The 23695-nt window shown below is 40.0% G+C and overlaps 1 protein-coding gene across 3 annotated transcripts in view; it reads left to right on the forward strand.

The window, feature by feature from the left end:
* Positions 1-309: 309 nt before the first annotated feature.
* The window catches only part of slc6a11b (solute carrier family 6 member 11b), a 180627-nt gene continuing 157241 nt past the window's right edge, over positions 310-23695 (forward strand). The window contains exons 1-6 of one of the 3 annotated variants that reach the window (XM_060835512.1): positions 310-624; positions 5654-5764; positions 11412-11637; positions 11905-12039; positions 12131-12271; positions 12407-12497. In XM_060835512.1, the coding sequence (XP_060691495.1) occupies positions 11418-11637; positions 11905-12039; positions 12131-12271; positions 12407-12497 (587 nt within the window). In that variant the 5' untranslated portion in view covers positions 310-624; positions 5654-5764; positions 11412-11417. Of the gene's footprint in view, positions 625-5653; positions 5765-10109; positions 11163-11411; positions 11638-11904; positions 12040-12130; positions 12272-12406; positions 12498-23695 lie in introns of those variants that run through there. The other 2 variants (XM_060835513.1, XM_060835511.1) reach the window with 2 other exon arrangements.

The following is a 23695-nucleotide window of genomic DNA, read 5'->3' on the forward strand; positions in this document are numbered from 1 at the left end:
CAACTTTGTATTTACCTACATTAGGTTCCATCTGCCAGAGTTGGATAGTTGGGGGAAATGTAATCTCTGTCTAAAATTTTCCATGACACTGCTTTCCAAAGTCAATTTTTTAAACAACAAATAAGCTACAGACTTCTTTATCTGTTTGATTGGCCAGTTCAAAGTAACCACGTGGTACACTTATACTTGGAATTTTAAATATTATCTCATAAGACACTACCCATTGCTATTGAAGATAACAATTTCTCTAATGTGACGAATACATTAGTATACATTTTCCTTCTTTATGGTCATTTAAGCGGGCATTGGATAGGCATTTGGAAGTTATTGGGCTAGTATAGGTTAGGTAGGATTCGGTCGGCGCAACATCAAGGGCCGAAGGGCCTGTACTGCGCTGTATCCTTCTATGTTCTATGTTCTATGTTCTATAATGCAGTATTGGTTAAAGGACAGAAAATGGAAAATTGGAAAAATCAGTCAGATTATGGGCTGTAACTAGTACAATGCCATTAAGATCAGTGCCAGTAGCCAGTTACAATTTATATTAATGGCTTAGATGAAAGGATCAAGTATAACTTATCCAAGTTTGCTGACGATACAAATTTGGAGGAAAGGTTCACTGTGGTAAGTATGTAAAGTTTTTTTTCAATGTGTTTGTAGGATTGGCATTATTGGCTAGGCCAACATTTAATGCCCATCCCAAATTTCCCTTGAGAAGCTTGTGCTGAGTTGCCTTCTTGAATTGCTGCAGTCCGTGAAAGGTAAATACACTCATAGTGGAGTTGGGAAGGAATTTTTGGATTTTAACCCATCAACAGTAAAGAAACAATGATGTAGTTCCAAGTCAGGATGGCATGTGGCTTACCGGGGAATTTGCAGGCGCTGGTGTTCACATCCATCTGCTGTTCTTATCCTTTTAGGTGATAGAAATTGTTGGTTTAGAAAGTGCTGTTGAAGGAGGCTTAGCAAATTCCTACAGTGCATCTTGCAGATGATGCACAAGGCTCCCATTGTGCATTGGTAGAGGAGGGAGTGCAATGTTGAGCCTGTGACCCCACAGCATTAGCACAATTTTCTGCAATACTAGCACTATCATGTTACTGCTACCTGACTGCCTATTCTCTAATTATAATCGCTGGTCCAATTCAACTGTGCTCCTCTGCCTTCTGAAGTAGAGTTCCAAAGTTATGCAATTCTCGAAGAGAAAAATGTTCTCCTCATTTTTATATTGAAAGGTCAAACCTTAATTTTAAAACACTGACCCCCTAATTCGCCATTCCACCTTGTCAAGAGTGTTTAGGTTCTTCTGCATTTCAATCAGGCTATCCCTCACTCTGCTAAATTCCAGTGAAAACAAGCCAAGGCCATCCAACATATCCTTATATGACAAGCTGCCCACAGAGTCATACAGTCATAGTGATGTACAGGATGAAAACAGATCCTTCGATCCAACTCATCCATGCTGACCAGGAATCCTTACCTAATCTAATTATTTTGCCAGTACTTGGCCCATATCCCTCTAAGCTCTTCCTTTTAATATACCCATCCAGATTCCTTTTAAATGCTGCAATTATACCAGCCTCTACCACTTCCTTCAGCTGCTCATTCCATACCTGCACCACCTCTGCATGAAAAAGTTGCCCCTTAGGCCCCTTTTATATCTTTCCCCTCTCTTCCTAAACTTATGCTCTCTAGTTCTGGACTCTGCCACCCCAGGGAAAATACTTTGTCTATTTACCCTATCCATGTCTGTGGTCAGCAAAGTTTTGGAAAGAATTCTGAGGGATAGGATTTATGACTTTTAGCAAAGCACAGTGTGATTAAAGGCAGTCAGCATGGCTTTGTGAGGGGCAGGTCATGCCTCACAAATCCTAGTGAGTTCTTTGAGGAGGTGACAAGACAGGTTGATGGAGGTCGAGCAGTAGATGTGGTGTATATGGACTTCAGCAAGGCATATGATAAGGTTCCCCATGGTAGGCTCATTCATAAAGTCAGGAAGTATGGGATACAGGGAGATTTGGCTATCTGGATTCAGAATTGATTGGCCGACAGAAGGCAGAGAGTGGTTATAGATGGAAAGTATTATGCCTGGAGATCAGTGTTGAGTGGGGTCCGCAGGACTCTCTTCTTGGGCCTCTGCTCTTTGTAGTTTTTATAAATGACTTGGATGAGGAGGTTGAGGGATGTGTTAGTAAATTTGCAGATGACACAAAGGTTGGAGGTGTCGTCAATAGTATTGAGGGCTATTGCAAGCTGCAGCAAGACATAGACAGGATGCAGAGCTGGGCTGAGAAATGGCAGATGGAGTTCAACCTGGATAAATGTGCATTTTGGAAGGTCGAATTCAAACGCTGAATATAGGATTAAAGACAGGAACAGAGGGATCTGGGTGTGCAAGTACATAGGTCCCTCAAAGTTGCCACCAAAGTGGATAGAGTTGTTAAGAAAGCATATGGTGTTTTGGCTTTCATTAACGGGGGGGGATCGAGTTTAAGCAAGGTTTTGCTACAGCTCTACAAATCCTGGTGAGACCACACTTGGAATACTGTGTCCAGTTCAGATCACCCTACTATAGGAAGGATACAGAAGCTTTGGAGAGGGTGCAAAGACGGTTTATCAAGATGCTGCCTGGACTGGAGGATTTGCCTTATGAAGAATGGTTGAATAGGCTTGGACTTTTCTCTCTAGAGAGAAGGAGAAAGAGAGGAGATGTGATCGAGGTATACAAGATTATGAGAGGAATAGATAGGGTCAATAGCCAGAGACTTTTCCCCAGGGCATAGTTTTAAGATATTAGGAGAAAGGTATAGAGGAGACATCAGAGGTAGGTTCTTTACGCAGAGAGTTGTGAATGCATGGAGTGCATTGCCAGCTGTGGTGGTGGAAGCAGAGTCATTAGGGACATTTAAGCGACTGCTGGACACGCACATGGATAGCAGTGAGTTGAAGGGTTCGTAGGTTAAGTGATTATGTTTTGCATTAGAATTAAACCTTGGCACAACATTGTGGGCCAAAGGACCTGTTCTGTGCTGTACTTTTCTATGTTCTATGTCACTCATAATTTTGTAAACCTCTATAAGGTCAGCCCTCAGCCTTCAACGCTCCAGGGAAAACAGCCTGAGCCTATTCAGCCTCTCCCTATAGCTCAAATCCTCCAACCCTGGCAACATCCTCATAAATCTTTCCAGAACCCTTACAAGTTTCACAACATCTTTCTGGGAGGAAGGAGACCAGAATTGCACACAATATTCCTAAAATGGCCTAACCAACATCTTGTACAGCCACAACATGACCTCCCAACTCCTACACTCAACACTCTGACTGATAAACGAAAGCATACCAAACAGCTTCTTCATGATCCTATCTGCCTGTGATTCTACTTTCAAGGAACTATGAACGTGCACTCCAATGTCTCACTGTTAGGCAACACTCCCAAGGACCTTATCATTAAGTGAATAAGTCCTGCTATGATTTGCTGTTCCAAAATGCACCACCTCACATTTATCTAAATTCAACTCCATCTCCCACTCCTCATCTGATCAAGATCCCGTTGTATTCTGAGGTAACCTTCTTCGCTGTCCACTTCACCTTCAATTTTGGTGTCATCTGCAAACCTTCTAACTATATCTTCTATGTTCACATCCAATTCATTTATATAAATGACGAAAAGTAGTAAAGCCAATACTGATCCTTGTGGCGTTCCACTAGTCACAGGCCTCCAGTCGGAAAAGCAATTCTCCACCACCACCCTCTGCCTTCTACCTTTGAGCCAGTTCTGTATCCAAATGACTAGTTCTCCCTGTATTCCATGAGATCTAACCTTGCTAACCAGACTCCCATAGGGAACCTTCGAATGCCTTACTGAAATCCACATAGATCATGTCCACCGCTCTACTCTCATCAATCCTCTTTGCTACTTCTCCAAAAATTTCAGTCAACTTCATGAGACATGATTTCCCACACACAAAGTCATGCTGACTGTCCCTAACCAATCATTGCTTTTCCAAATAGATGTAAGTCCTGTCCCTCAGGATTCCCTCCAACAACTTGCCCACCACTGACATCAGGCTCACCAGTCTATAGTTCCCTCACTTTTCCTTACCACTTTTCTTAAATAGTGGCACAATGTTAGCCAACTTCTAGTCTTCCGGCACATCACTTGTAACTATCAATGATGCAAATATATTAGCAATGGCCCAGAATCATTTCCCTAGCTTCCCACAGAGTTCTAGGGTACACCTGATCAGGTCTGGGGATTTATCCACTTAAAAGCATTTCCAGTTATTAGTCTAATAAACCTCCTCAAAACCACCTCCAAAGCACTGACATCTTTCTTTAAATAAGGAGACCAAAACTGTACACATTATTCAAGGTGTGGTCTCACAATGCCCTACATAACTGAAGCATAACATTTATACTTTTTGCATTCAATTCCTCTTGCAATAAATGACAACATTCCATTAACCTTTTTTGATTACCTGGAGATTATCCTTTCCAACTCATGGATTAAATACCTAAACCTCTCTGTATTTCACAGGCATTCTCCATTTAAGTAATGTTCTGCTTTCTTCCTGCTGAAGTGAACAACTTCATATTTACCTACACTAGATTCCATCTGCCAGATTTTGGTCACTGACCCAACTGCGTCCACATCCATCTGTAAATGCCTTATAACTTCTTCATAAATACTTTCCTACCTATTTTTTAAGTCATCTGCAAATTTATCTACCATGTTATTTCTCCCTTCATCCTAATCATTGACATAATTGGTAAATAGCTGAGCTCCCAGCTTAGACCCTCTCAGGTCTCCATTTGTCATATACTGACAATCAGGCAAAGGCTCATTTGTACACACTCTGCTTTCTACCATTCAGCTAATAATCTTTTCATGCTAATATCCTCACACCATGAACCTTTATTTTCTGCAAATAAACTGCCAGTAATCTTCTTTTCATGCTAATATGTTAACCGCTACACCATGCGCTTTTATTTTCTGAATCGTTTTTGATGTGCTTTCTTCGCAAATGACTTCTGGTAAATGAAAGCACAGTCCATCTACAAGCTCCTCTCTATCTATAGCTAATGTTATTCTTATTTAATAAATTAGTTAAACATAATTTCCCTTCTACGAAACCATTTTGGTACTCTTCCTAATTGCCCTCAATTTTTTTTTAATTTCAATTCATAAGTGTGAGCATAACACTTAGAGTTAGGTAGTTGGAGAAAAAGTCATCTTTGTCTAAAAGTTTCCATGACGCTGCTTTCCAAAGTCAATTTGTTTTTTTGTTAACAACAAACAAGCTACATTTTTTTTTTGTCCAGTTCAAAGTAATCACATGATGCACAGCGTCATAAGACACGACAGAACAGGTTGCTACACAAGATAACAGTTCCTGAGACTGACACTAATATTTTAATATAACAGAATATTGGTTAAAGGACAGAAAATGGAAAATTGGAAATAATCAGTCAAATTATGGGCTGTAGCTAGTACAATGCTGCTCACACCAGTGCCAGTAACATAGTTAGTTACAATCTATATTAATGATTTTGAAGAAACCATCAAGTGTAATTTATCCAAGTTTGCTGATGATACAAATTTAGGGGGAAATGTTTGCTGTGCTTAGTACATAAGGTGTATTTCTTTTTTCAGTGTGCTATAGGATTGGTATTACTGGTGAAGCCAGTATGTAATACCTGTCCCTAATTTCCCCTGAGAAGCTAGTGGTGAGTTGACTTCTCCAATTGCTGCAGTCCATGCAAGGTAAATACATTCACAGTGCTTTTAAGTAGAGAATTCTAGAATTTTATTCCATCAACAGTAAAGAAACAGTGAAGCAGTTCCAAGACAGGATGGCATGTGACAGGGGAATTTGGAGGTGGTCGTGTTCACATCCGTGTGCTGTTCTTATCCTTCTAGGTGATAGAATTTGTGGGTTTGGAAAGTGCTGTTGAAGGAGACTTAGCAAATTCCTACAGTGCATCTTATTGATGATACACAAGTATGCCATTATACATTGGTAGAGGAGGGAGTGTAATATTGAAGGCAGCGCCAACGAAGTGAACTGCTTTGCCTCATATGGTGTCAAGCGTCAAGTGTTGTTGAATGTGCATGGATCCAAACAAGTGAAGGGCATTCCGCCAAATTCCTAACTGGTGCCGTTTCATTGTGGATTGGCAGTGGGAAGAAAGGAGGTGAATCTCTTGCTTCTGGATTCTGAGCCTCTGAACTACTCTTGAGATTATAGTATTTATATTGCTGGTCCTAATCACTTTGTAAACAATGGTAACTTGCCAAGATTCAGCAGTGGTAACGCCATTGACTGTCAGGGAATTCATGGTCAGAGTTGCTCTTGGTGAAGTTTCTGGATTAGTGGTGCTGGAAGAGCACAGCAGTTCAGGCACCATCCAAACTGCAGCGAAATCGACGTTTCGGGCAAAAGCCCTTCAATGAATCCAGAATCTGGTTTCCAGCATCTGCAGCCATTGTTTTTACCTTGGTGAAGTTTGTCATTGCTGGTATTTGCAAGCCACAAATGCTATGTGAAACTTAACATTCTAGGCCTGAATGTTATCTTGGTCTTGTTGCTTTTGGACATTCAGTATTTGAGTCATTGGAAATGATGCTAAACCTTGAGCAGTCATCAATTCACATTCTCATTTCATAACCTGATAATGGAAGGAAGATCATTAGTGAAGGATTTGAAATCCTAACCAGTTCCTGGTTAAAGAAAGGCCCTGTTTCTTTTGTCTATCATCGTAAATCAATGTTCATTAGCCCTCAACTATTCTGCCCATGGGAACAGGATACATCAGACAGGAAGATATGGTGAACAATAATAAGCCTCTGGGTCAATCTCAACGGGAATAGTGTGTCCAGTTCTGTGCCCCATGCTTGATTCAGAGGACTGTCAATCTCAGAGAGCTGTGGATATTGATTCATTGAGCATATTCAAGGCTGAGAGAGATAGATACCAGACCCTCAGGTTTTAGACATTATAGGAAGATAAAAAGAGAGGCAAGAGAGGAAGGGGAATGGTATTTCTAATTTAGGAAAACATTCCTACTGTAATTAGAGAAGGCATTTCTGAGAGATCATTCAGAGAAAAACATATTGGTTGAAGTAAGAAATAAAAAAGGAATGATCACCTTGATGGTATTGGACTTTAGCACCCCCTCCCCTGCACCCCCCCACTCCCCGCCGCAATTTCAGAGGGAAATTGCGAAGAAAATGTACATACAGTACTCAAACATACGTAAGAATAATAAACATGTCATGGGAGATTTTAATTTTCTAAAGATTGACTGGGACTGCAATAGTGTTAAAAGGTTGGATGGTGAAGAGTTTGCTAGAAGTGTTCAAGAAATGTTCTTTACCAATTACTACATGTTCCTACCAGACAAGGAACAAAACCTGTGTAGGAGCAATTTACTGCAAATTGTGGAATCTGTACTGAAAACAACAAGATCACAGTGGATCAGACAGCATCCATAGAGAGAGAGCAAGCTCTTAATGTATTTGTCGCATCTTTTTGAATTATCTTTAACCTTAAACGATGTTTCTGATGAAGACTCACCAAGGCTCTAAATATTACCCTGCTGTGATCTCAAGCATTTGTTGTTTTCAGTAAAGAACAAAACTAGTCCATCTCTTGGGAAATAAGGCAGAGCAAGTGACCAAAGTGTGAGTAGGTGAACAGTTTGGGACTAGTGATCATAATACTATTAGTTTTAAAATAGATGGGGAAAAGAATCAGTCTTCCATAAAACATAGAGTTCTTAATTCAAGTAAGGCATATGTTAAGGGAATGAAACAAGAACTTTGAAAAGTTGATTGGAGTAGACTGTTTGCAGGTAAAGGGATGACTGACAAGTAGGAGACCTTCAAAAATGTGATAACTGTGAGTTCAATAACATTTTATTTCCATGAGTGAAAGGCAAGGCTGGTAAAATTATGGAACAATGCATGAATAAAGGTATTGAAGTTTTATATTCGGTATAGATACCTGGGATCAACTGAATCTCTTGAAGGGTATAAAGAGTGTAGAGGCATTCTTAAGAAGAAAATCAGGAAGGCAAACTGGGGATTTGAGGTAGCCTTGGTAGGTAAGGTTAAACATAATACAAAAAGTCTCTGCAAATACTTAAGAGGAACTGGAGAGACAGTAGGATCATTTAAAGGTTGATGAGGTTGTCATTGTGTTGGACTTCATGAGATGGGTGATATTAAATGAATATTTCATGTCAGCTTTTACTGTTGAGAAAGAAATGGAGGCTAGAGATCTCAGGTAAATAAATATTGATGTTTTGAAAACAGAAGAGGAAGTGCTGGAAACCTTGGAAAACATTAAGATGGATATATCTCTAGATCTTGATCAAGTGTATCCTAGAATGCTGTGGCAAGTTAGGGAGGAAGTTGCGAGCCCCTAGCAGAAATATTTATATAATCTATAAACAAGGATGAAATATCAGAGGACTGGAGGATGGAGAGTGTTGTGCAATTGTTTAAGAAAGGCTGAAAGGAGAAGCCTGAAAACTATAGACCTGTGAGTCTGATATCAATAGCGGGTAAGTTGCTGGAGGTGATTCTGAAAGATAGGATTTACATGAATTTGGAGAGGCAAAGTTTGATTCAAGATAGTGAGCATGGTTTTGTCCAAGGAAAATCATGTTTCACAAACTTGACTGAGTTTTTCAATGAAGTAACCAAATATATTGCTGAGGGCAGAGCAGGAGACGTTGTTTACTTGGACTTCAGCAAAGCCTTTGACAAAGTTCCACATGGTGAACTAATTAGTAAAGTTAGAACACACGAGATTCAGGTTGAGAAGAAAGTGAGGACTGCAGATGCTGGAGATCAGAACTGAAAATGTGTTGCTGGAAGAGCGCAGCAGGTCAGGCATCATCCAAGGAACAGGAGATTCGACGTTTCGGGCATAAGCCCTTCTTCAGGAATGAGATTCAGGTTGAGCTTGCTAATTGGATAGAAAACTGGCTTGATGGTAGGAGACAGACTGTGGTGGTAGGTTGTTTTTCAGACTGGAGGCCTGTGACCAGTGGTGTTCCACAGGGATTGGTATTCGGTCCACTTTTGTTTGTCACTTATATAAATGATTTGGATGACAATATAGGAGGCATGATTAGAAAGTTTTCAGATGACACCAAAATTGGTGGTATAACAGATAGTGAAGATTACAAAGAGATATTGATCAGTTGGGAAAATGGACTGAGGAGTGACAAAAAGAGTTTAATTTGGATAAATGAGAGTATTGCATTTTGGTAAAACAAACAAGGGCAGGACTTACACAGTTAATGGTAGGGCCCTGGGTGGAGTTGTAGAACAGAGACCTAGGGGTTCAGGTAAATAAATATTTGACAGTTGTGTCACAGGTAGACAGGGTGGTTAAGTAGTTGTTTAGCACACTTGTTTTCATTGCTCAGACCTTTGAGTTTAGGAGTCGGAACATCATGTTGAGGTTGTACAGGACACTGGTAAGGTGTATTCTGGAGAACTGTGTGCAGTTCTGGTTGCCCTGTTATTAAATTGGAGAGGGTTCAGAAATTTTACCAGGATGTTGCCGAGAATTAAGTGTTTGAGATATCAAAAAAAATGGAATGACTGGGACTTCTTTCACTGGAACATATATGGCTGAGTGGGCATTTAATGAGGTTTATAATATCATGACGAGCATGGATAAGGTGAATGACAAGGATGGGAGAGTTCAAACCAAGGCGGGGGGTGGGGGGGGGAAGGGGGTCATATTTTTAGGGTGAGAGTAGAAACAATTTAAAAAGGACAAGAGGGATAAGTTTTTTTAAAGGTTTGTGTGTAGAATTTAGTGCCAGAGTAAGTGTGGATGCAGGTTCGGGTTACAATGTTTTAAAGACATTTGGATAAGGTCATGAACAGGAAAGGTTTGGAGGGATATGGGCTGAACGCAGGCAGATGGGACTAGTTCAGTTGGAGAACATTGCCTGCACAGACTGGTTGGACAGTTTTCATGTTGTTATGACTCTCTGATTCTAAGAATTAGGAGATTATATCTGGGTGCCAACTGTTAAAATTGAATTGATATGTATGCCTTCACCTTTCTTAAGAAAATGCTGTTTTGATCAGTGTGTGTCGGACTCTCCGGAATGTGACAGGAGAGATGTCACTCTACATTTTAGATTTGAGAAATATTTTCTCAAGAGGGTGGTCTCCTCTCCTTTAATTGCCCAATCAGAAATTGATCGGAAAACTGTTTACTTGGAAACTTCAGCTAAATATAGGCTATCTAACATTTGAGAACATGCATGTTACATTATTTTTCCGCTAATGTAACAAGTTGTCGTTGACGCCTCACTCGTGCACTGTAGTCCGACGGGTTGCGTGTTCAGGATTCTTACAGGTTACAAAAATGGCAATTTCGCTGCTGGTCGTGAACAGGAAAAAACTTAAAGGCTCAGACCCAGATTTTAAGAGAGTGGAGAGGGGCTGTCTTGCGGATCTGGACACAAGCAATTCCAATGGTTGTTTCCAGATAAATATTTGTGCTCTGAGATTTGGAGAGTGCGGCATCATTGTAACTTTGAAAAGTTAAATCAAACCTCCTATCTATTTGGACCCTGACATTCAAATCCAGCCCTCTCCCTGCCTCCCTTTGAGTAGCCCACCCCTGCGGATCAATGAGGATTGTGTGAGGACATCAGTCATTTGCAAGCTGTTCACAGCTAACGGGACTCCCGCCTTGACTGCGTGTCCTTACATTCAGATGTTAGTCTGATATTGATCCGCTCTACAACTGCCCGGCTCAGTATTACAAACGGGCCGCCGGACCGTGTGCTGAAACCATGCAACAAATGCTGTCCGCCTGTAACTCAACATTACGCCATTAATTGATACATTTCCGTACGGCAAGCGAGAGGGCTCAGTCAGCAGCACATGGCTCAGCTCCAGTAAACAGCAGCAGCATCTGAGAAAAGAGTGCGTTTGTTTTCTCAAGTCAGTCGTTTAGCAGAGGGCATCACCAGAGTACCAAGTGCATCTGAACTGATTCCCCTCACACAGACCCAGCAAGCCGTGGCGGGAATTCCCTCAGAGCTGGTATACTGAGTGTTATTTTCAGCAAAGAGAGCTGCACTATTCCAAACAGGCGGGTTTACAGCAAAACCCTTACCCGGTGAGTAATTGATCACGATCATGTCATTGATTTGCATTGCAAAGAGATCTTCATGAATTGATCAAATGAAGAGCTGGCGCTCCTGATTCTAAATGTGCTTATTTGCATGATCACCCCCCCCCCCCAAGTCGATTGCAAATTAGTTTCAATACTAATTGATCATGCAAAGACCAAACCTGCGAGCGATTGGAAGAATTGAAAACAATGCGGTAATCGCTGTAAACTTTTCCTCCCCCCCCCCACCTCTAGGCCGAAATGACAGCGGAGAAAGCGATTCCGATAATCAATGGGAAGCCAGACGATGCGATGGACACCGAAGCATCGAATGTCAATTTAGTTCGCACCAACGACAAGAAAGTGTCAGAAAGAGGCCAATGGAATAACAAAATCGAATTTGTCTTGTCTGTGGCTGGGGAGATCATTGGATTAGGAAACGTGTGGCGATTCCCTTACCTGTGTTACAAGAACGGAGGCGGTACTGTTATATGGAACTTATTTGCTTTAAATGAGTACTTTTAGTTAGCATAGTCGCTGAGTTTGTTTTTTTTTACAAAGCAATATGCCCAGAATCCAGGGAATAAAATTCCGAACACTGTACAGTCTCTGTATGGTGTCTCACTACCGTGAGCATGTAAATAAGTTGCTCTGTCTGAACGTAAGATAAACCAGGAGCATTTCAATGGTAACTCGGTGACAAATTTTAAAACTTGTGGTTAAGCTTGTTGCCCTTGTTCCTTTCCAGGGGCCTTCCTTATTCCATATGTGATTTTTTTCATCGGCTGTGGCATACCGGTGTTTTTCCTGGAGACTGCACTGGGTCAGTATACCAGCGAGGGAGGCATAACGTGCTGGAGGAAAGTTTGTCCGCTTTTTGAAGGTAACTCGCTCTGCCTTTAGCCTGACTGTCACTGCCATCGATACAGAGGTTTTAGAAACCAGTAAAACTATTGCTTGCTGTTCGCTTGCAGGTATCGGATATGCTACTCAGGTCATTGAGGCACATTTAAATGTGTTTTACATCATTGTTTTGGCGTGGGCCATTTTTTACCTGTTCAACTCCTTTACAACTGAACTTCCTTGGGCTACCTGTGGACATACCTGGAACACAGGTAAGGTGTGAAGACTGTCATCCCTATGTGATGGCATTATCTACAATAACTTCTAAAGTGCTAATATGCAAGCATTAATTTTCACTAACTGATAATTACTGTTTTAGTAATGGACTGTCTTTATTTTTCTTGAAGAAAACTGTGTCGAGTTTCAGAAGCTGAATTCCACCAATTGCAGTCATACAGCTATACCAAATGCAACTTCACCTGTCATTGAGTTCTGGGAGTAAGTATGGAATAATCTGATTAAAGAAAAAAAAGTTAGAATAAAATAAATAACCATGTGTAAAATAAAATTAGCATGTTTGTTGAAAGATGGTTTTAAACATTTCAACTAATCATATTTACTTTATATTAGGATTTGGAGGTGCCAGTGTTGTACTGGGGTGTACAATGTTGAAAATCACACAACACCAGGTTATAGACTATATTCCATAACCTTATGTTGTGTGATTTTTACTTTATATTGTTTTTGAATTAGAGTGCATATTGTTCCTGGTGTTGTAAGAGGACTCCAACATAAGAACGATACCCATTTGGTTTATGCCCGCTCTTAGACCTGCTCATTATTCATTCATGATCTTTTCATAGAGGTGCAAAGAGTTTTTGAACCTCAAGTTTTCTCAGTATTTTGGAAAGTCTTGTTTTTGAGCTAACATGAATGCATTTTATCAATGCACAAGTGCAGCCATGTAAACAAACTACTTGATACAAAGTTAAGTGTGACCATTCTAAATGCTTTCCTGAAGATTTTGTATCCAATGAGGGGAATTTAGTTCAAAAATTATCTTTAGCATCTGTACTTAATCCTTGGTAGAATCATGTTTCTGCCCCCTATCATGGTCAATATTCTATATTTATCTCTGTGCAAGTTTTTATCTCAAGGCAATTAACTAAATGCATAAGTCAGGGGACAAATTAGAAACGTTTGGCATTACTAATCATGGAAACCCCAAGGCAATAAGGTATTATTTGCATCTGGATATGACCATTTGTTATCTAAAATATTATTCATGTGATACTTTTATCTGTACAAAATTGCTATTCGAGAACAACCTGCTATGGTCATTTTCTAAGTTTACTGGGGAAATATGCTCACTGAAACAAGGTACTTGGAAGATCCTGGTGGCATGAAAATGTTTGCCTACAGGAGTCGACACATTTTAAAAAAAACTATTAAATTGTTCCAGAAAGTAGCTCCACAGGTACTGCATATTCTCAATTGCCACTTTTGAAAATAAGTTCAGAAACATAACGTTCAGCTGATCTGCAAAATAAATTACAAGTGAAAGCAACACATTACATTTGATACTGTCCAATATCACAGGATTGTTTTGTTATTGCTGGACATATATTAATAAGGCTTCCAGTTTATTAACAGGGATCAAAGTTGCCACTGAATGTATCTGCAAATAAATTTACAGAGACTTGCAGTAACGTAAAGTTCTAAATACTTGTGTGCTCTCCTGTTATTTCATTGGCTGTATTGCTATATTTAATTTGCTTTAATGTTTGCAGAAGCGTAATTCTGCTAAAAGTACTAGCCAAATATATTGAAAATTGTTATGTTATTTGAAGCTTCCAGTACAGTTGTAGAGTTTTGTTAGTTTATGCAGGATGTAAAATTGGTGCATTGTTTATCAGTCAACACCAGACTTTGAACGATGGGACCCAAGTTTAAAATCCAATCATGTATAACATTTGCAGTCAGAGATGGTTCATTAGATTAGATGAGTTTATGCACTTGGCAGGAATAGAAAGTTGGTGAGAATGAATTATTTCTCATACTGAAACAAGCTGTCTGATATATTAACTAAAGAGGTAACAGTAAAAATATTCACATCAACATGGCTGGTCTAGAATAGCTAACTGTGAAGAAAGCTAACTGTGGATGTTAATGTTGTGAAACTTAACAAGGGGAAGAAGCAAAGGAAAAGGTGTTGAAGCATTATGAGAAGCTTTTAACAAGCATGAAAAATAGGACAGAATAGCTCAGAATAGGACAACAGCAAGTGAATTATGATGATCATTCACGCAAGTCAGCCAGTGGAATGTACCATTGAGTGTATGGTATTGAATTTATAGTGAAAGTTAAAGAAGATTATTGACAAAATTGCAGTGTGGATCTAACTAATCTTTGTATGATTAGTTAACCATAGCTGGTTATGACTATTATACCATTTTTTGAGCAGGTAAAGCTAGCGGTTATTTTATATTTTTCACTCCAGTTAATTATACCATAACTTGCTTCTATAATTATTGCTAACATCCAGAAGATACATTGTCATACAGATTTTAGGATAAATGTACATTGGCATAATTTTGTAAGAGATTTGTTAAGTTGGGGAAGATGTAGTACAACTTAAACCAACTCCATAACTGTAAAACTGAATTCGAATGGGAGAGGATCTTAAATCCATGTATTCAATTGTTTTCAATAGCAGTCAAAAAAGTTTTTAATATGTTAACCAATGAAAAGTTCATGATGTGATGTGTGAGACTTGATCACCGTTTGATTTGACAACATTTGTTTCCTAGACCCAAATAGGATTTCTGGCTGACCCAAAATGGACATTGATTATAGCCCTAGTGATAAGTTAACAGACCCTGACTGCATGCGGCAATGTAGGTGTTCTCTTTGCCATTACATTCTTTTAACTTTAGTTTATACTTGTGAAGAAGCAAGTTGCAAGAAACATCTTGTAGGTAGACTTATTAAGAGTCAGTGGTGTTTCGATAATATCACTGATTAGTCAGAACATTGTGGGTTCAGATCCCATTCTACCAACTTGAAAACAAAATTACAGGATTGGGTATTGCTATCCTGTCAAAGATATCACCTCTCTAAGGATCCTGTGAACTGAGGCACCATCTGCCTGCACTGGTGGATATAAAGGATTCCATGATATTATTCCAAAGAACAGTAATGGACTTCTCGCCATTGTCAGGGACCATTTTTAACAATCACCAACATTGTGAAAATAAATTACATAGATTATTGCTATGTGTAAACTGTGTGTTATTTGTCCTGTACATAGCAATGACTAGACTCAATTATACTTAATTAGCTATGGAGCTCTTTAGAATATCCTGAGGTCAAGAAAGGTGCCAGGGAAATATAAGGTTTATTTATTTACTTTTTGAAGGTATAGGGGATGAATATCCTTGTAATTTTTGACATGTAGGAATTATACGTTTTGTACTGAGGAAATTTGGGTGAAAGCAATTTTCACTACTTTGCAATTTTAACCTGCATGGATTTTGAGTGTTATAGATTCAGAGACAGTTAGAGCTCAGAAAGAGGTCCCTCGGCCCATCATTGGTGCTGCTCAACAATACTTTGACTACTCTAATGCCATCTTCCAGCTTTTCATGCATATCCCTGGAGGTGATGGTAACGCAAGCGAATAACTAAGTACTGCTTCAAAATTAGAAGAATTTCTGGCTCAACCACCCTTTTGGGCAGTGTGTTCTAGACTTCCACCACCTTCAGGATGATCAAAATCGCTCCTCAACTCTCCTCATAAGTTTTCACCTCTTCTCTAAAATTATCACCCCTCATTATTGACCCCTCTAATAATGGAAACAAAGTATCTTTTTATCTACCTCACCTATATCCCTCGTAATCCTATGCACCTGTATCAGGTTGCTCTCCTCCATCACTTCCAAAGGAAAATAACCCCAGCCTATCCAATTTTTCCCCATTGCTTAGACGCTCCAGCCCAGATTGTGCCCTGGGAAATCTCCTCTGCACCCTCTCTTGTGCAATCACATTCTTCCTATAATTTGGTGTCCAGATCTACATATAACAACCCAGTTGTGGCTTAACCATCATTTAATATAGATCCCGTTTAAACTACCTGCTCTTCTGTTCAATGCCTCAGCTAATTAAGACAAGTACCCTGTGTGCCCCCTTTACCACTTTACGCAGCTTCCCTGCAACATTCAGGGATCTGTGTGTCTGCAAACCAAGGTCCCACAAATCTTCAATACTTTGCTGGTGCTTTCCATTTGTAGTACATTCACTTACCTTGTTACTGTCTCAGCCACATAACTTCATGTTTTCTGGTTGAATGCCACTTACCAATGCTCTGGGTAAAAAATGAGGTCTGCAGATGCTGGAGATCACAGTTGAAAATGTGTTGCTGGTTAAAGCACAGCAGGTCAGGCAGCATCCGAGGAATAGGAAATTCGACGTTTCGGGCATAACCCTTCCTGATGAAGGGCTTATGCCCGAAACGTCGAATTTCCTATTCCTTGGATGCTGCCTGACCTGCTGTGCTTTAACCAGCAACACATTTTCAACTTACCAATGCTCTGCCCATCTAACTAGTTCATTAACATCATGCTTAGTTCGTGGCTATCCTACAAATTTTATGTCATCTATGAAATTCTTGATCCTATCCCCTATATTTAAGTACAAATCATTAATGTACACCACAAACAGCAAGGGTCCAGGCACCAAGCTGTGTGGAACTCCATTGGAAATAGGCTTCCAGTGGTAAAAACATTTCTGTATCGTCAGCCTCTACTTCCAGCCTGTCAATGGTATTATTTTGCCTTGGATGCCATGGGCTTTTACTTTCTTGACTAGTTTACCTTGAAGTACCTGATCAAAAGCCTTGTTAAAGTCCATGTAGACCACATCAATGCATTGCCTTCAGCAACCCATTTGTTAATCACCTTTAAGAATTGGATAGATTTGCCAAACATGACCTTCCCTTCACAAATTTAAATGCTGCTAATGGACTGATTTGCATGTCAGAGTGATGGCCACTTCCCATTTTCTTGGGCTTACATTGCTGGGAAACTCAGACTGAGATATATGAGATGCAACAGCTAGCAGAATGATCTGAGTAACAATATCAAGTTAGATTTATATAGCACCTTGAACAGAATAAAATTTCACAATTGCTTGGTCAAAGAGTTTGTTTTTAAGGAATGTCTTAAAAAGGAAAGTGAGGTAGAAGATTGAGAGATTGAAGCAGGAATTCTAGAGCATAGGGCCAAGCCATGTAGAAGTACAACCGCCACTATTGGGATAATGAAATCGAGGAAGAAGGCAGAATTAGATGAGAAGGTACCTTTGGCAAGTTGAGAGGCTAGATTTAATGACAGAGATAGGGAGAAGAGAAGAATTTGAAAACAAGGATGAGAATTTTAAATCAAAATATTGTTTGACTGGAAGCCAATTGAGATCAGGAAGTATCGGGGTGATAAATAAGTGGGACTTGGTGTGAGTTAAGTGAAAGGCAATTTTATAGTTTTGAATGACTTCAAGTTTATAGAGGGCAGAGTGTACTGGAGTAATAATGGAAAGAATGAGTGTTTTACCAACAGTTTTCCCAACTCTTACCTTAATGGGATGAAATCAATCTATATTTCAGAGATAGAAATAAATGGTCAGACACAGATTTTGTAGTGAAATATGATGCCAAAATTTTGTATAACTGATTCAATCTCAGACTTATGAATAAGAGAGATGGGGTCATTACCTCAGAACCAGAGTTTGGAGCAGGGGCCAAAAGCTACAGTTTTCAATCTTTCTAGTATCTAACTGACGTGGAATGTGTGCATGTTAAAAGTAAGAAAAGCAGACACTGTGGATGCTGGAAATTTGAAACAAAAGCAGAGAATGCTAGAGAAAGTCACCAGGTCGGGGAGCATCTGAGGAGAATGTTTTGAGTTTATGACTCTTTTTCAGAACTTCTGAAGAAGATTCACACAGGACTTGAAATATTAACTCTTTTTTTCTTCACAGATGTTGTCAGAGCTGCTGAGTTTCTCCACCATTTCTGTGTTTGGTTATGAAAAATAATGCTTTGTTCTTGGATGATATTGCTGAAGCAAGCATGTAGGTGAGAAACAGGAAGTGACCAAGGATAGATCCTTGTGGAACACCAGAGGTAACTGTGCAGGGGGTCAGGCGAAATGAGGATTTTTTTGAGCTTCAAGGGCATGATGACTTCTCAGAGAGATTGTTGGGACATTGAACACATTTCAAACATGTTTTAAAATATTCCACTGATCTTGACTCTGACCAATTTTCTGATGTGTCCATGGACTTACCACCGTATGGTGTTAGCATGGAGGAGAAAAAGGAACAATACAGAATCAAGGGGAGGAGAGTCTTGTACCATTTAAGGCAGATGCCATTTCCCCATACCATTTAAAGTGAATATGCTGGCAGAACAGTTCATAAAGGAGGAGAAAGTGAGGACTGCAGATGCTGGAGATCAGAGCTGAAAATGTATTGCTGGAAAAGCGCAGCAGGTCAGGCAGCATCCAAGGAACAGGAGATTCGATGCTTCGGGCATAGAAGGGCTTGTGCCCGAAACGTCGAATCTCCTGTTCCTTGGATGCTGCCTGACCTGCTGCGCTTTTCCAGCAACACATTTTCAGAACAGTTCATAACCCATCCTCTCTCAGGAGATCATCAAGGAAGAGTGCCATTGCTTGATTTACAGTAAGTTACCATGATGCTTTCATTGTCCATCATTTAAACTTTCACAACTTGTCCAGGAATGAGAATCAGGTCCATTGATGGTTTCTACATGATAAATCAGTCCACCAGCTCCTATATTAGATGCCTTAATGAGGCCTTTCCATTGAGAGTATGACAGGGAGGGACATGCAGCACATGGTCGATGAATCTGTCAGGGTAGTGAAAGTTGCCTGGGTAGGTTTGGTGGTTGGGGGACAACAGAATGCTGCAGTTCAGGTGACCAGGATGTAGGTAAACTGTTGTGCGCTTCACAATCATTCTGGAAATGCTGACATGCAAAATAGCTCTGGTCAATCCAAGACCTCAGAATATAGTTCATTTTGAAGAATCCTTGTTGACTGTACCATGGAGTACCAAATCTTCACAGAAGTTTTATCTTCGGTATAACTTGTTATTCTCTGTCCCCAACCTGCAAATAAAGAAATAGACATTCAATTCACTGTCTGCCCTACTATATGACAAAATAGCAATCATCTGTGACCTGTTGTGATTGTATCAGTAATTACTGATTAGCTTTTAATGAGTGTACCAGCTCCTATATGACAATCTCTTCCATGAATAATAAACCACCATTTCAGTGTACCACCTGTTTAAATAGAATAATTGCAAAGTGCAAACAGTTACCCAATTCGTATCTGACTGTGTTTCCCATGGCATCTGTATATGCCTTAATATCGTACATTATGTTACTCATTCTAAATGACATCTGAGGGTCAGGATCAAAGGAAGTATTTGACTGGTTGTGTTGTGTGGAGGGGCATAGAACAAAGACATGCCTCATCTGATAGATAATCTCTGTTGACTTGAGTCCTGAAGAAGGGTTACTATCCAAAACATTGACTTCTCCACCTCCTGATGCTGCCTGGCTTGCTGTGTTCTTCCAGCCTCCTGCCTGTCTACTTTGGATTCCACATCCAGTTTTATTTGTCTCTAACCATGTTAGACCCATCAGTTGGAAGTTAATCTTGGAACTTGTATGTAGGCATCATACCTCAAACATCTTTATTCACTGAATTTTGGAGTTCTTAGTTCATTGGACATTGAGGAGGGATGACATCATTGGGTTGACCTCATCGCCCTCTTTGTCATCATCATAAAAGTGAGAAAAACTCCGCAACTCCTCTCACAATCCTAACCCTAACCTTAACCCTATCCCTAACCATTATTACATTCCATTTGCTGTGTTTCTGTATGATTCCAATGAATCGACAGCAAAGAAAGATTAGAAGATAGGAATAATTGAACATTAACTCCTAAGGATCTGGGAAACAGAGAATGGGATAAGTTTTAAAAAAATTTTGGCAAGACGGTATAAGTGCCTAGTCACTAATCTGGCATGAGAAAGATACTGCCAAGTTTGCGTCTGTCACAGCTCAAAACATCATAAGGACTTAAGGTGGGGGAGCAGGGTGGTACTCTTCCTCTTTTCACCTCTGTTTGGAGGGCATTGATGCCAATATATCCTGAAGATACTTGGGTGAATGAAGGCAAGGTTAGAAGTTGAAGATGAGGGGGCCATTGTTATTCATAGCATTTGGATATCTCTAATAAGGTCATTAGTTGGTTGCTGATAGCTAATCATACTTCAGAAAGTGGTGCTGAATCATGTATTTTGGTATACCCACAGTGCCATTACTGAATGAGGTCCATTATTTTGACCTATTAGCGATGGGGAAACACTGATGTATTCCAATAGGGATAGTGTATGGCTTGAAGGGCAACTTGCAGGTGATGGTTTTCCCATACACTTCTCCCTAGCCTTTCTTGGTGGTAGGGGTCATGGCTTTGGAAGATGCTGTTGAAAAAGTTTTTACAAATAGCTGGATAGCATCTTACACGTGGCACACACTTTAGCCACTGTGGAATAAGTGATGCAGGGAGTAAATGTATACAATAAATTCATGGATAGGGTACACGAGATTGTTTTGTCCTGGAAGATGTTGGGTTTCTTGACTGTTATTGGAGCTGCAGTCTTTCAGGCAAATACATGTAAGAAATTGCTCTGAAGGTTGCTGGATTGCCATTATAAGCTGCTGGTGAGACCTGTTCTTCACCAGAGTGAAAGGTTAGTTATGGAAATGCTGCTTTAACATTTAAAGAGTACTCAGTATGGTGTAGGAAGAAAACAGAAGTCTGTTAGCTTGCCAGCCTTGGTGAGGTTGCAGAATATTTCACAGTATTAGTACCCAGTCACTGTGTCACATCTCACCAGAAAAGACAAGTTTTGTTTTTGGCTGGATTACTAAGAATTTTGTACTTCTTGACTTTAAATTCTTTGAGGAGCAGCTTGGAGATTTGAATTAGTGAAGTTCAGTCTTTTCCACACTTTGTTGCCTTCAGGATCCAGATGGAATCTGTGTAAACAGAATATACGTGATTCATGAATTATGTGCTTGTAATAGTCCCTTGGAACAAGGATAAGTGCTTATTCATGGCAAAAGCCCGCATATGAAATTGTTTTAGCGTAGGCAAACCATTGCACTGTAGATTCCACATAGTTCTGGCTGACCAGGAAAATAACCCAAATCTTACTGCTTGCCATTGGTTTGTCAGAAGAATTTACCGATTGGTAAATCACCTTGTTTGGCCATGTTACCTTGATGTGAAAATGGAATGTTGAGCTTGTGGCACAGAGATAGGGATGTTACCTGCACCACAAGACCTCCTCATAAGACCATCAGACTGTAGCACCAGAAATAGGCTATTCAGTCCACTTAGTCTGCTCTGCCCTTCAATTAGATCACAGCTGATCTGATAATCTTCAACTCTACTTTCCTGCCTTTTCCCCACAATCTTTGATTCCTTTACCCATCAAAAATCTGTCCACCTCAGCCTTGAATATACTTTATGGATTATGGATTTCTGAATATTCTGCTGTCACATTCTTTACAGTAGATCTTAACATTTTCCTAAAAACAGATGTTAAGCTACAGATGTATAGTTACCTGCATTTTTTTCTCCTTCCCTTCATAAATAAATATGTCACACTGGCAGTTTTCCCATTCTCAGGGACTTTTTAGAATCTCAAATTCCTGAAAGATTACTACCGATTCATCCAATGACTGTAACTACTTCTGGTAATACCTTAGGATACATACTATTTGGTCTAGGGGACCTATTGATTTCTACTGCCATTTCCCCAACACTTTTTCACTTAGTGATGGATGTTGTATTTCCTGTCCTCCTACCTATTTACATTCCAGTCAACAAATGAAGACGTTAGACTGAACATAAATGATTTTAAGGTATACACAGGCATTTGCAAGTTAGATGGGTTTTGCACCCATGCCCTACCAATGGGAATGAATGGTTCCAGGAAACAATACTCCACTAGAGGCCATTTACCCATGCAAAATTTTATAATGGCGCTACAGCTGTTTAATTCATTTCAAGGTAAGGTGGGGGGGGGGTGAACCCGAGGAGGTAGTGAGGAAAGAGATCGATCTGAGATGGGTAGAGCTGAGAACAGAAGTGAGTCAAACAGTCAAGGCAGGCAGGAGCAAGGTAGGGCTCATAAATTAAACTGCATTTATTTCAATGCAAGGGGCATAACATGGAAGGCAGATGAACTCAGGGCATGGTTAGGAACATGGGACTGGGATGTCATAGAAATATTGAAACATGACTCAGGGATGGGCAGGACTGGCAGCTTAATGCTTCAGGATACAAATGCTACAGGAAGGATAGAAAGGGAGGCAAGAGAGGAGTGGCATTTTTGATAAGGATAGCATTACAGCTGTGCTGAGGGAGGATATTCCCGGAAATACATCCAGGGAAGTTATTTGGGTTGAACTTAGAAATAAGAAAGGGATGATCACTTAATTGGGATTGTATTATAGACCCCCCCCAATAGTCAGAGGGAAATTGAGAAACAAATTTGTAAGGAGATCTCAGCTATCTGTAAGAATTATAAGGTAGATTCAGTATGTGGATGTACCTACTGGAGAAGGGGCAAAACTTGACCTACTCTTGGGAAATAAGGCAGGGCAGGTGACTGAGGTGTCAGTAGGGGAGCACTTTGGGCCAACGACCATTATACTATTTGTTTTAAAATAGTGATGGAAAAGGATAGATCAGATCAAAAAGTTGAAGTTCTAAATTGGAGAAAGGCCAATTTTGATGGTATTAGGCCTCCAGTGGAGTTTTGTTTCCTGGAACCACTCATTCCCATTGGTAGGGCATGGGTGCAAAACCCATCTAACTTGGAAATGCCTGTGTATCCCTTAAAATCATTAATGTCTTCATTAGTTGACTGGAATGTAAATAGGTAGGAGAGGAAATTCAACATCCATCACTAAGTGAAAAAGTGTTGGGGAAATGGCAGTAGAGATCAATAGGTCCCCTAGACCTAATGGTATGTATCCTAACATATTACCAGAAGTAGTTACAGAGTCATTGGATGAATAGGTAGTAATCTTTCAGGAATTTGAGATTCTAAAATGTCCCTGAGAATGGGAAAACTGCCAGTGTGACACCTTTATTTCGAAAGCTGATTGGAGGCAGATGTTCGCAGGTAAAAGGACGGCTGGAAAATGGGAAGCCTTCAGAAATGAGATAACAAGAATTCAGAGAAAGTATATTCCTGTCAGGGTGAAAGGGACGGCTGGTAGGTATAGGGAAAGCTGGATGACTAAAGAAATTGAGGGTTTGGCTAAGAAAACGAAGGAAGCATATGTCAGGTATAGACAGGATAGATCGAGTGAATCCTTAGGAGAGTATAAAGAAAGTAGGAGTATACTTAAGAGGAAAATCAGGAGGGCAAAATGGGGACATGAGACAGCTTTGGCAAATAGAATTAAGGAGAATCTAAAGGGTTTTTACAAATATATTAAGGACAAAAGGGTAACTAGGGAGAGAATAGGGCCCCTCAAAGATCAGCAAGACAGCCTTTGTGCGGAGCCACAGAAAATGGGGGAGAT

The sequence above is a fragment of the Hemiscyllium ocellatum genome, chromosome 14 (assembly GCF_020745735.1).
Source record: "Hemiscyllium ocellatum isolate sHemOce1 chromosome 14, sHemOce1.pat.X.cur, whole genome shotgun sequence".
Lineage (NCBI taxonomy): Eukaryota > Metazoa > Chordata > Chondrichthyes > Orectolobiformes > Hemiscylliidae > Hemiscyllium > Hemiscyllium ocellatum.